General features: G+C 36.6%; 1 protein-coding gene across 4 annotated transcripts in view; it reads left to right on the forward strand.

Moving 5' to 3' along the window:
• The window catches only part of fbxl13 (F-box and leucine-rich repeat protein 13), a 73,194-nt gene that overhangs the window by 51,069 nt on the left and 4,834 nt on the right, over positions 1–17,291 (forward strand). The window contains exons 13-18 of one of the 4 annotated variants that reach the window (XM_088644945.1): positions 3,644–3,742; positions 6,726–6,846; positions 7,741–7,903; positions 10,392–10,511; positions 10,599–10,725; positions 15,566–15,649. In XM_088644945.1, coding sequence (XP_088501071.1) covers positions 3,644–3,742; positions 6,726–6,846; positions 7,741–7,903; positions 10,392–10,511; positions 10,599–10,725; positions 15,566–15,649 — 714 coding nt within the window. Of the gene's footprint in view, positions 1–3,643; positions 3,743–6,725; positions 6,847–7,740; positions 7,904–10,391; positions 10,534–10,598; positions 10,726–15,565; positions 15,650–17,291 lie in introns of all 4 variants that reach the window. The other 3 variants (XM_088644948.1, XM_088644946.1, XM_088644947.1) reach the window with 3 other exon arrangements.

The raw sequence follows: 17,291 nt of genomic DNA on the forward strand, positions 1-17,291 counted from the left end.
ATAATGAAAATTGTTTCTCATTAGTCACTCAGGTGCAGTATATAAATAGGACAGAAGATAAGACAATAGACAGTTACACAATAGCAATAACAGTAACATGTAATAACATAACATAAATAACATGTAATCAAGTAATCAAAACTGTGCAAAATTCCTCAAACAGAGAAAATATAACAGGACAAAAACAGTGCAAGGTAATTCTTGGAACAGTGCAAAAAAATAATATGGTTAAAAGTAGTATGGTTAATTAATAAATATTAAATATTATTATGCCTGTTACAGTTTTACTGGGCTATCGAGGGGACAGTACAATTTCGGCTTACATGTGTGTGTGGTGGTGTAGGAGTACAGTCGTTGTGGGTACAGGAGGACGTTAGGAGAGATCATAATAAGGTGGAAGGGAGTGGGGGCGTCACCAACTTGACAGCTCTGGGGAAGAAGCTATTTTGGAGTCTAGTTGTGTGCGACTGGAGTGACCGGAACCTTCTGCTAGATGGTAGGGGTATAAACAAATTATGACTGGGGTGAGTGGGGTCAGACATAATTTTGGTGGCTTTTTTCAGACTCCTGTGTTGTATATTTCCAGGATGGATGGTAAGGCACTGCCGATGATGTGTTGGGCAGTTTTGACCACCCGCTGTAGTGCCTTACGGTCGGATGCGGTGCAGTTGCCGTACCAGACTGTGATGCAGCTGGTCAGTATGCTCTCCACCATACATCTGTAGAAGTTGGTGAGGATCAGTGGGTGTAGGTGTATTTTCTTCAGCCTTCTCAGGAATAACAGCCGCTGTTGTGCCTTCTTGATGAGACTGGAGGTGTTCAGTGTCCATGTAAGGTCCTTAGAGATGTGAACGCCTAGGAATTTGAAGTTATTCACCTTCTCCACCGCAGACCCTTCTATGTAGATGGGGGAGTGAACTTTTCCTTGTCTTCTGAAGTCAACAATCAGCTCTTTGGTTTTGCTGATGTTGAGACATAGGTTGTTGGTTCGGCACCAGTCTGCGAGTTGTTTTATCTCCTCCCTGTAGGCAGTCTCATCGTTGTCAGTGATCAGGCCCACGACTGTGGTATCGTCAGCATACTTGGTGATGGTGTTTGTGCTGAACTTAGCAGTACAGTCGTGGGTGAACAGGGAGTAAAGCAGTGGGCTGAGCACACAGCCTTGAGGGGCACCGGTGTTAAGGGTGAGTGTGTTGGAGGTGAGGTTACCAATCCTGACAGTCTGGGGTCTGCTGGTGAGGAAGTCTAGGATCCAGCTACAGAGGGTTGTATCTAAACCTAGAGCCCTGAGTTTGGTAGAAAGTTTTATGGGTATGATGGTGTTAAATGTTGAGCTAAAGTCAATGAACAGCATTCTTGTATAGGTGTTCCTTTTATCCAGGTGGGTTAAATGCATAGAATATAAATCAAGTGACATTCCAGTTAAGAAGCTAGTATGGCCTCATTTAGAATAGTGTCTGCAATTTCGGTCAACATGTTCCAAAAACAAATACTGTTGCTCTGGTATCAGTCCAGATACAGTACATTTGCATACTTAAAGGAATGACCTAAACTGACAAGCTAAAAAATTAAATATGGGACCTAATTCAAGTATTCAAAATCCTCAAAGGCAATGACAGAGTTAACCCTATTTATTCTTCTTCAAAATCAACAGTAAAACATAGACCAGAAACTGAAAATGTGCAAGTGCATTTAATCCTAAGAATAGGAGGCATTTCCTTAAATGAAGGGTTGTGTGAGTAAGGAATAAGGGGGCTAGGCAAGTTGTTGAAAGCATTGCCTTCTTTCAAAAACAGATGGATTAGCAAACAAACAGATTAGATGAGCCATCTCTCATTTTTAACAGTTCTTATGTTCTTTTAAATTGACCAATACAGATTAAGCTCAGCACATCCCTTGTTAATTGTTTAGATCATCCTGAATCCTCTGTGCACCCCAGTCTTCTGTAGAAGTGTAACAAAGAATTAATGGGATAGTGAAAAATAATAAATGTGACCTTTACATTCTTACAAGTCATTTTGATGAACATTAAACTAGCTAACATACAGTAGATGGTATTTGTGTATTAAAATGTTGAAATAAAATTAAGGAAATTAGTCCTACCAAGATTGGGATGGTTGTGCAATGGTCAGCTCTGCTGCCTCACAGTGCCGATTCACTGGGTTCAATTCCTATCTGTGTGGAGAGTTTTTATGTTCATTTGAGTTTCCTCCAGGTACTCCGGTTTCTTTCCACAGTTCAAAAACATACTAGTAAGTTAATTGGCTTTAAGGAACATTGACCCTGTTGTGAGTGTGTGTGTGTCTGTCCTGTGATGGACTGGCATGTCTGTGTGTCTGACCTGTTTTTGATAAAGTCGTTAGAAAATGGATGGATGGATAGTTTCATCAACAACATTCAAGCAGTAATACCTGATTTTTCCCTTTTCAGATAGAAATTACTGTACATGTAGTTATAGATTAAATTATTTGCTGGTTGCCTGAGTATCAGTGATAAAAATGTCAATAAAGGTCATTATACTAGAACATACTGGACATTGTATGGGCTCTGTACCTATTTTGATTGGGGTGTCAAGTTTTTCAGGATGCCTTCCATCCCCAAAACAAAGTCAAGACCTCTTTCGTTTTCTCTGATGGGTCACTAGTAGACATGCTTACAGGACTGTCTCAATGATAACAGAAACTTTGCATCAAAAGTGGAACGGATAAAAACTGATTGACACAACATTACAAAATTATTATCAATATAACAACAAGGAGCAAAATTTCTGGTAGAGCAGGGTATAGAGGTCTAAGAGTGCTTCAACAGTCTAGTTTTACTTTTCACTTGTTCATGGTCTAAACTATTTAGAGGTCCGAAAATGCTTGCATTAAGATAAAGTGCTTGAGAGAGCTGCAGTATGAAACATTGCGTTTAGAGCTGAACCCTGGACACATACTGTAGCTTGACAGGAAGACCACCAGGCTGGCCCTTTTCAGTGATGACTGTGTGCTTTAGTGGGATTTGAAGACTGAAGCTCCAATCTTCCAACTTACAATCATTACATTTAAGATACACTAGGTGAAGCAGCTGAGAGAAATTACCTCTGAATCTGAATCAGCAGGGAAGCAGATAAAATGGAAAAAACTGGAACAAATCCCTGCTGCTCTTTATGTCAGGTTAATTTCACAATGCAACTCTTTGAAGATGTGTATCTTTCTTAACAATATGGAACATTACATAATAACATTCTTTGTTAACCTTTAAATTATGCAGAACTTATTTTAAGATTCTTGTTCATTGAGGGCTACTAATACAGTATAATTCTGAACTTTCAGGCGATGTGAATTGGCAAAAGGCAATAACTGCTTTTACAAATTACTTGCTTGGCCAGAAAATTAACACAGCTTTAGACAGATGACAAAAAAGCTGTTTATTTTCAACAGGCCTTGACATTATAGTATATCTCTTCTGTAATTTTTTTCAGTCTAGGAAACTACTCTCCATTGCTCCATCTCAGAATATTTTCTAATCTCTCATAAACATTTAAATGAAAGGAAAGTCTATACTAATAGGAAAAAGCAGCCATACACACGTGACGTGTCTAATTTTGGCAGCCCGATGTATTCCTTGCTCCAAATGAAACAGCTTTCGGTCTTCCTAGATCTCAGTGGAGGGATTCAGATACATAGCAGAGGGATGTGGATGGATTCAGCACCTGGAATTTAATGACATGCCAACTCTTACAGACAGCTGTATACTGGTAAGAATGAAGTTGATACTGTACAAACTTAAATTAATGTAAGACACTGCTTTCCAACATTTCTCTCACAGCATACAGTACCATGCAAATATAATTTTCCATTAAAAATCCATTTAACTGTGCTCTTTCATTTGCAGGCGTTAAAAATCTCACATGTTCTAGCTGGACAATTTGCAACAACTTAGGCTTAGCAGCTTGCTGAGGTTGATGGCTTAGCCATTATTGTGAGATATTGCTTTTTGTAAAGAAAGGAGATGATATTGTGCCTAGTCAGTATAGACTATATAAAACCCTTCCTTCCAGAGTAACAGCACTCAGTGGAATTCAGCATGTTACAGAAGTGACATCTCCCTGTTTAGACCCAGTCAAGCCTGCGATATAGTCATATACAGGTAGATTGTGTTTGTGGAGCCCCATAATATGATTTTTATTTTTTCTGTGTTAAGAAAGCACATTACAGTACAGTACGTGTCTTACACAATATGGATACGGATATGGATAAGGTTGCCGGTTAAAATCCCGTGGCCAGCAGAGAAATCCTACTCTGTTGTTCCCTGAGCAAGGCCCTTAACCCCAACTGCTCCAGGGGCGCCGTATAAATGGCTGACTGTGCGCTCTGACCCCAAGCTTCTCTCCCTGCCTGTGTGTCTCATGGAGAGCAAGCTGGGGTACTCGAAAAGACAAATTCCTAATGCAAGAATTTGTATATTGCTAATAAAGTGATCTTATCTAAATCTGGATGTGGCAGACTGCTTCCAATGACCAGAGGGTTGAAAATGCCAGGATATTTGCCTGTGACCTGGATAGCTGGATATCTCCCAAAACTATTCCAAAATACTGCATCAAGAGAAGTTTGTGAGCTTAAGAGGAAGCCTGAAAGCTGTCAAAAACAGAGATCCAGAACAGCAACAATCTTAGGACAAGACCGAACTAGTAACATTTACTAGTGGTAGTCTGATTAAATCCATCACTTAAATGCAATGTGCTATCTTAAATAGAAGTAGTTTATGTGTGGTATAGATTGAAGAAGAGTGTACTGGAGTTTGTAATATTTTAGATATACTGTAGTATGGTCTTCAGCATCTGAGGCAAAAGATATGGCCAGATGGCTTACAAAACTCTGTTTTGCAGAAAATGAAATAATTGAGTAGTGAACAAAGGGACTTATTTCATTTGGACATGAGCTTTTATTTCAACATGTTTTTTGAGTTTCTCAAGATCTTTTTGTGGATATCTGCCAACATAGAATGATATTTGTATTGTTTTGACAACTTCGGCAGAATCTTCTGCTGGCACAGCAACACGCAGTATTTACTGGAAATAATCTGTTTTATTGATCAATGAAACTCTAGTGGGAAAACAAAGAATGCCATTTCCACAGTTTTAATCCATGTTGTACAATATTCTTGTTATAACCTGTGAGAATATGGAATCCCAATTCAAACAACTTTGTTCATGAGAATGTTATCTTTACACATACTAAGTATGTAAAGATTAAGTAGTGAAATGATCTTTAGTATTACATATGCTGAGGTCTGTAAAGCCCCTTACCCTGCACTTCAGGCAGGCTGTAATAAAAACACAGAATTCAATATGAATTCAAGATTATTGAAAAGAAGTACTGAATAGAAAGTGTATTAATTTTAATTTGCAAAGTGTATTTGCCTTTCTCTGTTTCCAGAAATCATATTAAAATTTAATTTCATGTTTGCATTTCTGGCTTTCCACTAGTAAAAAAACAAAATAATGTATACTATACCTGTCACCACAAACATAATGTTCTTGTTTTATTTCAATGATAACCCCCTCACAACCCATAATCTTGCATGTAAGAGCCTGACTGTTTATATAAAAATTTCATACGGTACGTGTATCGTGCAGGAACTTTCAGTCTAGGGATCTCGAGCCAGTTAGTGTAGTCCTTTTGTTGACAGCAAGATGAACTTTTCAGTTGCACAACCAAGTTACACATACTTCCCCTTTGGATGCTTTGCAATGCTATGTCTGGCAGTGCAGGAAATGAAAATGAAGAAAATTAAAACAAATTTAGGTATATGGGCACAAAGCCAGGTTTAATTAAAAACCACTATCATGATCAACCTTTGGCTTCAGTGCTGGGATGATAAGAAATTGGAGGAATGCTAGAGCAAACAATGACATTTTGGAATACAGTACTTGGGTATAATGCATCTTAAATCACCTGTTGAGCTATGAATTCCTTGCAAGACATGGTAGAGATCATGATTTATGACAACATTAGCTTACTGTTATGCTGCAACTTCATCATTTGTAAAAAAAGTAAAATTAATTCTGTACTTTAGTAATCATAAATATTTGTTTTTATTTGTTCATGACATAAGACCTTTAAATATTTATACTGTATAAATAACTACTGACATATGTACTATTGGAATAACTATTGATACGGTACACTGTATGTATCTATACTGAAGGCTGACCTAATATTCATTGCATAAAAGACACAGTAGCACTTTTTTGAGTCATCTGCACAGAAGGAACCTTAAAAGGAGCTGACTACACCATCTGCATTTGCCCACAGAGTTCTTATTGTTCGTATTGTTGCAGTGCATGAAATCCAAGTTGTTTGTGATTCTTGGAGTCCTAAAAATACCCCGCTCTCAGCATCTCAAAATATATTTCTTGGATGAATTTGCAGAATACAGAAATGAAATAGCACTGCACAGAATGTCTTTTTTTTAAATGAAAGAAACTACAACATTGCATTTCATGTCTTTAAAGCCTCCTTTCATGCCTTATGTTTTCTAGAGCAATTTGCAAACAATTCAAAACCTAACCACCTGTGGAATTAATTACTGTATGCATTGTGTAAATGTAATGATATAATGCGAAATGAAACGAAATGGCAATAAAATGAGATAAGCACTTAAATGTGTACCTAAAGCAAAGCCGAGAACTTTCACAAAGGCGTCTAATAATCAGTGTTTCCCCTCCTTGTTCACAGGCAGTAGTTTCAAAGTGCCATCTTCTTCGCACAGTCTCCCTGCTGGACACGCCTCACCCCTCAGACACTGCCTTCAAGGCCATTGCTGAAGTCTGTAAGCTGAAACAGATAAAGATCGAAGGTCAGACATAACGCTTCTTCTTTCATGTCTATGTGAACGTGTGCAAGGAATCTAGTGGGCATAAGGGTGGCCAGGACAGAAAGGCGTTCTCTGTCTCGGTGTTTTAAAAAAGGCTAGAAGAGCTGAGACGAAAATAGCAGTGTAAACTATAAAATAAGCATGGAGAAGAAAGGATTCCATTTCCAAATAATTCTGTAGCTCCAGTGGGGGTTTTTTTGCTGGGAAGCATTGGATTACAGACGACCTCTTTCCATCAATGGTCCTGTAAAGCTCTCTCTTGGGCAGAGTGAGATCATCGTTGGAAAAGATTATTCTGGATTGCATTGGTGTCCGGAGATTAACGAATTAATTAACATTACATGTGCTCCTGAATTAAAAATGCACATGCAATTTGCTTAGCTTGTATTATGTATATATATGTGTGAAAAATAAAAATTGGGATACTTTTTAAGAAACGTGAAAAAAAATGAAATTTGAATCTGAGTATTGCAACAAATATAAATGGTAATCATGCACAATAGATTAAAATAAATGTTAAAAATTCAGCATTCTGAGTGAATTTAGAAAAGATATAGTAAAAATGCTCATTTTTTTCTGTTAGTACAGTAGTAGCTACTGTCAATTTGCTCAAATTATATTTTTATTTTGCACCAAAGTTGACCTTATTTAATCATTGTAACATAAAATATGTGAATATTGTATATACATAAACTGTATCTACATACATACTGTAACTATGTTTAGATTGTGTACATTTCTCCTTAAAAGTTCTAGCTAAAAATGTATCTGTTCATTTAGAGTTATTTAGTTATTGCATTGCAGCAGGATACAGAAGGTTTAAAAAATACTATTTTTGTCACGAATTGCTTGTAACATCTTGGCACATGTCCATAGGTAACAGTCGCATGACTGATACAAGCTGGAAAGCTTTCTGTAAGAGCTCACCCTGTCTGAGCCACATCTATGCTGCTGACTGTCCTAAAATAACTGACATCAGTCTCAAAGCAATAGGGGCTCTGAAAAACGTGACAGTTCTGAATGTTGCCGACTGCATTAGGTAAGTTATCATTATTACATCTAGTGCAGAAAATCATTATTTCGTTTAGCTAATAATTACGACACAAAATCTCAGCTTAAGGTAATTGACTGTAACTAATGTTTAAACTGGCTAGAAATGAAAAAATACCCATCCTGTTGTTTGATCATGTCTTGATTTATAACAGTAAATGAATCATGTTTAGTTCACACTTTACTTACTTCCAAAAACTACATCTTTGAGCTTAAACAATCTACATTTGGGCTCATCTTACCTTTCCTCAGCAGAATAGTTAGGGTTAGGGTTAGGACAGTAAGATGACAACAATACTCGAGTTTTCCTTTCGAGTCCAAAAACATCACAGTGTTTTCCATGGGCATGTAGTGAAAACCAGCACCTCAGAATACAGTACATAAGAATGTGATTGCTGGTTTTGTTTCGCATCTACCTTAGATAGGGTAGAATCTTTGGTTCTCTTTTTGATAACCAACTGATTTACAATAATTCCTTCCATTTGTATAACACCTTTTATGATAAAGTCTTAAAGTGCTTTACTCATACAGTAGAAGGGGCCCACTTCATCTACTGCTAAAGTACTACACTCACCTGTGTGACAGACAGCAGCCACTATGTGCCAGCAGCCCCATAACACAGTTCAGGGAGAACGTTAGGTGGGTCAGATTGCACAAACCCAGTGTGAGTTCCGTTGTGGAGCCTTACCTCCCAACAATCCAGCAATCATGTAAAAAATGGATAAAGAAAAAGAGAAACGGGATCTGGATTCCAGTCATAATTAGTTGTCTTCTGTACTTCAGGAGCTGAAGGTAATACTTTATGTTCAGTGCAGTGACTTCAGTAAGACACACCAGCAGCTAGTGTATAGTAACCCATTTAAGCTCAGCAGATGTGAGCCTGGTCAGTACCTGGATGGGAGACTCCTGTGAAAGCTAAGGTTGCTGCTGGAAAAGATGTTAGTGGAAACAGTAGGGGGTGCTCACTCTGCAGTCTGTGTGGCTCCTAATGCCCCAGTATAGTAATGGGGTCACTATACTGTTAAAAAGGTGCCGTCCTTTAGAGGAGACGTAAAATCGAGGTCCTGACTCTCCGTGGTCATGTAAAATCCTGGGGAATTTCTTGAAAAGAGGAGTTACCTGCTGTCCTGGCCAAATTTCCCTCTGACCTTTACCAATAATCGCCTTAGATTATTAAATCTAATAATAAATAATAATCCCCATTTTTTGAATCAGTGTCATTACTCTGCTCTCCTCCCCACTGAGAGCTGATGTGTGGTGAGCGTTCTGGCACAGTATGGCTACCGTCGCATCATCCAGGTGGATGCTGCACATTGGTGGTGGTGGGGAGTCCCCATTACCTGTAAAGCGCTTAGAGTCGAGTGTCCAGAAAAGTGGTATACAAGTGTAAGGAATTATTATTATTTATTTACATTCTTCCTCCAATTAGTGCAAGCTCTCCTGTAGAGCACTATGGAACTTTCACGATAATAATGGTAAGTTACAAAAAAGCATTATTCATCATTGTAAAACCTTTAGCAGTATTTTTTGCCTGAAATAATGTTTATCTGATGTTCCCTTGAATTAAAAAATAAAGCAAATCATTCATTTTCTGTTGTTATAAAAAGGTTTCTCTTTTGAAAATATGCATTTTTAACAAATCACATGAGACAATTAATTATAGACAGTCCTCACAAAAATGAGAAAAAATATAATTTATTGTACCATGAAAATAATTTAAAAAAAATACTCTTCAGTTCTATCTATAACAGGAAAATTGATTTAAGATGTGAATGATCTTGCCAGACTATTAAGCAACAGTTTGGAAATCACGGGTAATTCAATTAATTTAAATTTGCCTTAACAGTTTCCCTTGGAGTACAGTATATATACAGATGGATATCTGTATCTGTGCAGTTCACAATGAGGTATTTTCTATCTGAAGTTTGAAAAGAGCATTGCGTGAACTGCCAAGCAATTTTCTTATCAAATGGTCAGTTCTGATGGTATCCACTGTATGATGCATTGGAGGTCTTTCAGTTGGCAAAACCATTGAGGTGAAATTGTGCTGTTTCGATATGTGAATATACATTAATCCTCCACATTGTTTTGAGAGACAAAAATACAGCTTAACATGATTTATTGTACTGCCACATTAAATTCAGAAATATTATACAGTGCTGATGCTATACTTTACTATTCACCCCTGTTAAGGATATAAAAAGTGGAAAAACAACAAACACCTTTTTGAATATTATGAACAAAAGATCCCCGTTAAGATACACTTTTACATTGAAGGCATTTATAGTTCATTGCAGTTCAAAGACAACAGAAATGCTGCAAATATTCTTGTCTGAGCTCATAATTCACTGATCGGCATATCTTAAAGGAGTATACAGGTATCTTTGGTTTTAAGCCCCGAACAAAGAGCACTCCAGAACAATCATCTCAGTGGATATCTCTCAATGAATTGTGTCTGTTTATGTTTGCTGCTTCAGGGTGAGCGACACAGGAGTCAGATACCTTGTGGAAGGACCGTCAGCAGGGAAGATCAGAGAGCTCAATCTGACTAACTGTGTGCGTGTTAGTGATGTGTCGCTACTGAGAATAGCACAGAGGTATCAGCAATTTTACCTTACGGTATTCAATCCTGTAATTTTGTGACCTCTCATCTGACAGCATGCCATATTTCACTCCCTTTTTAGGTGTAATAAATTGACCCAGTTGAGTCTGTGTTACTGTGAGCATCTGACTGATTCTGGGATTGAGTGGCTGAGTGGCTTGTCTTCCCTGATCCACATTGACCTTTCAGGAACCAACATCCAAGACCAGGTAGAGCCAGAGGGAAAGAAACTTGGTGAAGTGATCTGCATCATTTCCTGACAGGCTTAATGTTGTCTGATGTTTGTTCTTTAGGCAGTTTTGTAATTGACAACAGTCAGCCACACTGTGATACGCACTAATCAGTAAAGTGTTTAACAGAAAGCTGTTGCTTATTAATGAACCTCAACTATCTGACACAAAGATATCAAGCTGTGCTTTGATGTGATCATTATTAATGCCTTATTGCCAAAATAATTAGCGGAAACACACATCACTTTGTATTTCCATTAAATGTTCGTGTTTCAGAATATATGTTGAGCTGTATTGTGTTGTACTTGTAAGAATTGTACTGTATTTGGAACAAAAGCACTAAAGTTTCACAAAGTGTCTTTAAAACATTCAATCCAACACATTTGATATAAGTTTTTTTTTTTAATTTTGGAGTTACAATACCTCTCTGGAACCGATGAGCTACAGAATATGAAAAAAAGTAAATCTTCTAGCATTGGAGATTTAAACAATGTGTTCTTTTATTGAAAATAGTTCATTTTGGAGGGGTGCTGCTCCTATACAATATGGCTATTACTAAAAAAAACAACGATTCCACACTTTGCGAGTGCTACAATCTCTGAGTTGTTCTCATGCCAAGCTGTCATAGCAACGCGAGTTCTTCCTAGTTTGCTAGCTCTGTGGGCTTTTATCAGTTCATCAGCTGTATACAGTACATGTAACTCTCCATTATCTTTTCCTCTTTGGAGAAACACGGGGCTTCAAATTCTAGCAGATGTTTTTGCGAGTCTTTTGCTCATCGAAGGACCGGAAATCTTAAGACGACCTACCTTGCTAATGTTTTTTACACGTGTTTCTATACCTTCTACAGTGCGTGCTTAAGGTATTATCTAGGGGGTGAGGCTGTCTACATACCCAACATATAATCTATTAGAATTCAAGGGCAAAACAAAAGGATTGGCTTCATTTAGAAACTGTCTGTCTTTCTGTTAAAGGCTTCACACAAGACTTTAACAGCTGGTTCTGTTTGGTATAGGAATTTGAATATAAAATGAAGATATTTCTAGGACTATATTTAGGATAATATTAATTTGACTTAAAAATGCTAATAATTGGGTGATTTTCTAAATCATTTTATTGATCTTTATTGAAGAGTGTTCTTGACCCAGTATAGACAGTGTTTTATCATGCTTTAGTACCTGTGTGATCACAATAATTAAGGCAGAGAGATAGTATGTATTCCATGTTTTCAGTGAATAAAAGTAAATCATTCTGCCAGTTTGAGAGCTTGAGAGTTAAGAACATGTTGAGGAAAGTAATTCAGAGCTGAGAGATCACAGGTGCTGTCTGACCAGATGAGCCTTGATCAAGATGCAAGAGGTGTCCATAGGTAAGGGACTGAGTAGTTCTGAATTCTGTGCGTGGTCCACTGCACCACAGAGCAACAAGAGTGCACAATAAAAGGCTCTGGAAGTGGGAGAACAGAAAGAAAGGTAGAACAAATTAGGAATAGAGGTGAAGGAAGAAACAAATGACTTAAGATGGGAGCAGAGTGGTTTTGAGCAAGAATAGCAATAGGGAGGAACTGGAGAAATTGAGTAGCGAGGAAGAGAGAAGACGAGCTGAGATGTGTAGCTTTAGCAGGGAGGCTGGTCAAGAGGGCTTTACAATAGCCTAGCTAGGGACAGCACCAGGTTCTTCCTTGTCAACTATGAATGCCAAGAATATTCCTCACGCAAACCTAGTGTTCCTGTTGAACTGTGTCTCCATTCTGGGCCTTTCACAGCAGCAGAAATGGATCAGGTTGGCTGACCGCACCGAGGTCATTCCCTTTCCTGACATCATTGATTCCAGGATTTCTTAGATATTTATATGGAGTTTTGAACCGTATCACTAAATTTCTTTACTGGTTTTATGGTAACATTTAGTATTTAGTTGCTTTTAGGTTTACAGTACATATGTTTTGTAACATTCTAACACCCCTGTTAATTAAAACTAAACTTCAGTTTAATGGGGTTTCAAGTTAAAGGCTTAAAACATTTTTACGAACATTTTACTGCCTCTTAAAACAGTCTGCACCCCAGTCTGTCCTTTAATTAATTTCTTTTGGACATTTTCTGTTTCTTTGTCCTAAAAACACATCACACGTCCCATGCCCATGTCAACCTTCAAGAAAACATTAACATCAGCCAATAAGTGCAAGGAGATTTATTGTAAAACAATATTATTTTGCTAATCATAATTTATGATATAATATATATAAAATGTAGTGAACAAATCTGATTCAGGTTAAGATGTTTTTTTTTAAATCAGTGATAGAGTCTTAAATGTTAAACAGCTTTTTAATTATACTTCAGTTACATTTTCCATTAACAATTTGATGTAGCTGCCAGTGTGCCACGTTGTACAGTAAGTACAGTGCTCTGGATGCATCAATTACTGTTATTGCTTGTTTAACGAACTCTTAAATTAGTTAAGCCAGAGCTACCTTCTCTAGTGATTGACTATTCCTTTGAATCCTATTGCCATTTAAGTGTACCTATAGTTTATTTCCAATTATCATTTCCATTACCTAATATCTAACATTTGTCGGACTTATGGGTTTATAATTACAGTTTTGACATCCTTTTGGATGGTCACTACATTACCAGTCTTTGGGTACTATCCATTTATGAGCAGCTGCTGGAAGAGCTGCTGTGAATAACTTCTCGTTTTGTATAGTATAGTATATAGTATAATTGGTAGTATACCATTGGGTAATTAGGATTTATTAGCTTTGCCTATACAGTAGTATCCAAAACACGCCTGCCTCTTCTGTACGATTTAATATAGGACTTTCCTCTTCCACTGTCTGGGGCATGTTGTTGACTTCTTCCTTTGCTGTCACTGAGTGAAATACTCATTACAATATATCAGCCATTTCCATTTCGTTTTCTACATGTTTCCTATACATTTGTAATTTAGTTTAGAGCCAATTGCAATATTCTCCTCCTTTAAAAAAATAGATTTTACAGAAATGGAAATGATATTTTAGAGAGATAACTTTTGTTGCCTGATCATCATTTATCATGTACCTAAATTTAACTTACTGCATATGTAATGCCATCCAAGTGCTTCAGCTTGTTTACGTTCAGGAATAGCCTCTGTAGTACTGAAGATAAATTAACTATTTCATTGTAAGAATACTGAAAGTGACTTTTTAAAACAAAACTTTTTATGCACTTCTCAGTTTTGAGCTTCAAAGCGACTAAGACAATAAAAGTGTTTGTTCAAAGTCCAGGATGACATCTTTCATCCAAACTGACATTTCAAGAAATAATATAACAGAATTTAGAAACATGTGATACATAGCATGTACTGAGAATGGGTAGGCCTTTTTTTCTTAGAAGCTTTCTTTGAAAAGGTAACAGTAGGAATATAAAGTATGCAAGTGCAATCTGCAATGTGGTATAGTAAAATGAAGTTTCACAGAAGCTAATTCTCAGTCCTAAACCCAAGGCAATCCTAAATGATGTACTGTATGTGAATGGAATGAGAATTGGCTAATGCACAGGAAACAAAGTAGAAATATAGCAGTAGTAATTAGTTAACAGAGAACTGTTTTAGGATTACTGTGTGGTCACTGAGCAGTATTCACCTCTCAGTTTAATTACAGGCCTAGAGAGGAGAGAGTGGAATTGTTAGTGTAGTAGTCTGTCAGGAACTGAAAAAAGAAGAGACCCAATTTAAACTTATAAAATGGACAATGTTCTTATATGTTTGTGGAAATAGTCACCAGGCAAAAGAAAAACTTTTTTGGTGCATTGTGATGTATTAATTTGATCAAGGGAACTGATTTAGCATCAGTTTTGTCTTGAATAGAGATTTTTACTGTATTATAATGGCTTTAATGTATGGTAACTGCATTAGTCTTATTTGGGTTAAGACCACTGACAGACATGGTCTGGTCAATTTTGGTTTTGTAAAAAGCAGGGTCTGGATACTCACTGTCACTGCAAACGTATGTAAACTTTTCATGTGTTGTGTGTGTTGTCCATCAGTCTTGAAAACAGATGTCTGTGTGTATTTTAAGTTGTTGCTTGTTTCCGAAAGCACATTGTTAGCACCAAAGTAGCCATATAACCATGCTTGACTTATGCTGACTAAAGGGGGTTGCAATATTGTCTTTGATACATGTAGATTCTAAGCAATCTGTTGTCAAGACACGATTTTTCAGTAAAATGTAACCTTACGTATTTACACTCCCTATGTATTACAATTAGCATTGAGCTCAACTATCCAGGACAAGCATTTAATTTGTACAGTAGCAATATTACATGCTATTATTTTTTTTAAATATTTAAGTCCCAAAATAACTTAATCTGATTCCGTGTTTTTTCCAAAACATTTTGTTTTCTGATGGGAAACATTAAATGATTTACAAATGTGAACATGTGCTTGTTATTTTGGAAGCTGTACACATTTGTTCTTCATGAAAAGATCAAAAAAGTCATGTGTAAGGCAAAATCATGTTAGCCAGACATGCATTTTTTTATTATGAATTTATGTAAATAGGAGAGATGTGTTCCAGATCCAACTCAAAATCAACACATTTTATTGCTTTATTATGACTTATTAGTTTTTATTTTTTGTTTTACATGTGTACGTTACAGTATGTTATGCTTCAATGTCATTTACAGAGCAAAGAATTAATGATAGACTTAAGTTCTCAAACCTTTACCATTGGGGTGAGAGCTTAGTTAAAAATTCAGTGTGCTGAATTTGGAGAGAAGCTTGGCCATTCTGTCTAAAGAAATCAACAATTAGTGATGTACTGTACATTTCTTTCTTTTTTTAACAGAGTTTGGCGGCTCTTGGTAACAACACTGGTATTAAGAAATTAACTGTTTCAGAATGCCTTTGGATTACGGATGTTGGAATTGAGGTATACAATTGAAGTATTACATTTTTGGCAAAGAATGTGGTATATCTTGTACAGATTTTAAAACCCAAAAATATAGGATTCATAATGAAGTCACAATATCTAAAGTATCTGTCAGTAGTAATCTTTAGTGTTTGTTGAAACCTACACACTTTTAGTTTTCATTGTTTCTGTGACATTATTTTTAAATATCTTTTTAGGCTGTTGTCACCATTTTTATCATTGTTCAGTGTACAATATTTTTTATCACTTCAACAACCTAAATGTTTTTTGAACTTCTCAAAATTGTATGAAACAGTTCTTTTTTGGCATAGCACATGAAAGAGATTTGTTTCAGGAGTGCCGATTTACATACTGTACATGATCTCAACTTGATATGTTCAGTAAACATACTGCATCAGATTTTGTAGACAAAAAATGGGATAGCCAACAGGTTAAAAATACTGTATGTATTATAAGGACAATTGCAGATGCTTTTGAAAAAGATTTAGTTGTTTCTGTGGACTCTACATTATCCTCATTCAGATAATGTGGTGTAGCTATAAAAACATTCCTGCTACTCTGGCAAAGTGAGTAAGATCATGTGGGTTCTTTAATTTTCTGTGAACAATTTGATGGTTGAGAATTGAATGGGAAATAGCTTAAAAGATTTATTTCACAAACCTACAAACAAGGCACAACACACAGACTAATACTGGCAAACCCCTATAAACAGCTGGTGCTGTTACCCTTACCAGCAGTAAGTGGTTTTCAGGAAACGTTTGGTTAAATATGTACAGCTGAGTTTCAAAACCCATCCAGCTAGAGTACTAACATTGACAACTCTTTTACAATCATAATTAAACATACATCTCTGTCTAGAAAAATGTAAACTGCTAAAATAACCCTGCACAGGCGAGCTTGTACACTAAGATAATTCTAAAAGGTGACAAAAAACTTTTTTTGTGGATTTTAATATCAAACTTGGAAAAGTCCACACATATGTAAATTGCTGGTACTTTCCCTTAATTTTGTATGAAAAACTTCTGTGCCTATAGCCCTGCCCTCTGGTCTCTACTCAGCTGGGCATTCTGATCTGACCTCTGCTGTGAAAGCATATTCCAACAGATACTCTCCCCCTGTATAGCTGTTCTAGTGTAAGAATTTCAGTGCCAGAGCTGTTGCTGGGCAATAAAATAATCACCTAAAATAAACACCTAAGACAAGGGACAAATGGCCTGCACATCGAAAAACAAACCCAATATATACTATAAAAAGACTGTTTATCTAGGGAAGTTAAATTATACAATGATTTAGTTAGTAAGACCTCATTTAGCATAGTGTGTCACTAGAAAAGTACTTTACTGTACTGAAATTAATGTGAAGAAGGGCAATAGATTTCCATTCTGGTCTAAGAGAGAACAGAAGAAAATAATGCTATTTGAGTTCAGAATTTAAATGTCTTAATTTGTTAAACATTTGTAACTTTTCCACAGTATGTTACAAAACAATGCACCCTGGTTCCGTAAAATTAGGAATTTGTAATTCTTTCTCAATCAAGAAAGTAGATCAGGAGTGTAAAGATTAAACAGATGTCTGATCATCCCAAACTAGACTTCTTTTCTATAAGTTTGTAGCCAAGCTTTTTCATAAGGAAAAATATATT

The sequence above is a fragment of the Lepisosteus platostomus genome, chromosome 9 (assembly GCF_059453375.1).
Source record: "Lepisosteus platostomus isolate fLepPlt1 chromosome 9, fLepPlt1.hap1, whole genome shotgun sequence".
In the NCBI taxonomy this organism is placed as follows: Eukaryota; Metazoa; Chordata; class Actinopteri; order Semionotiformes; family Lepisosteidae; genus Lepisosteus; species Lepisosteus platostomus.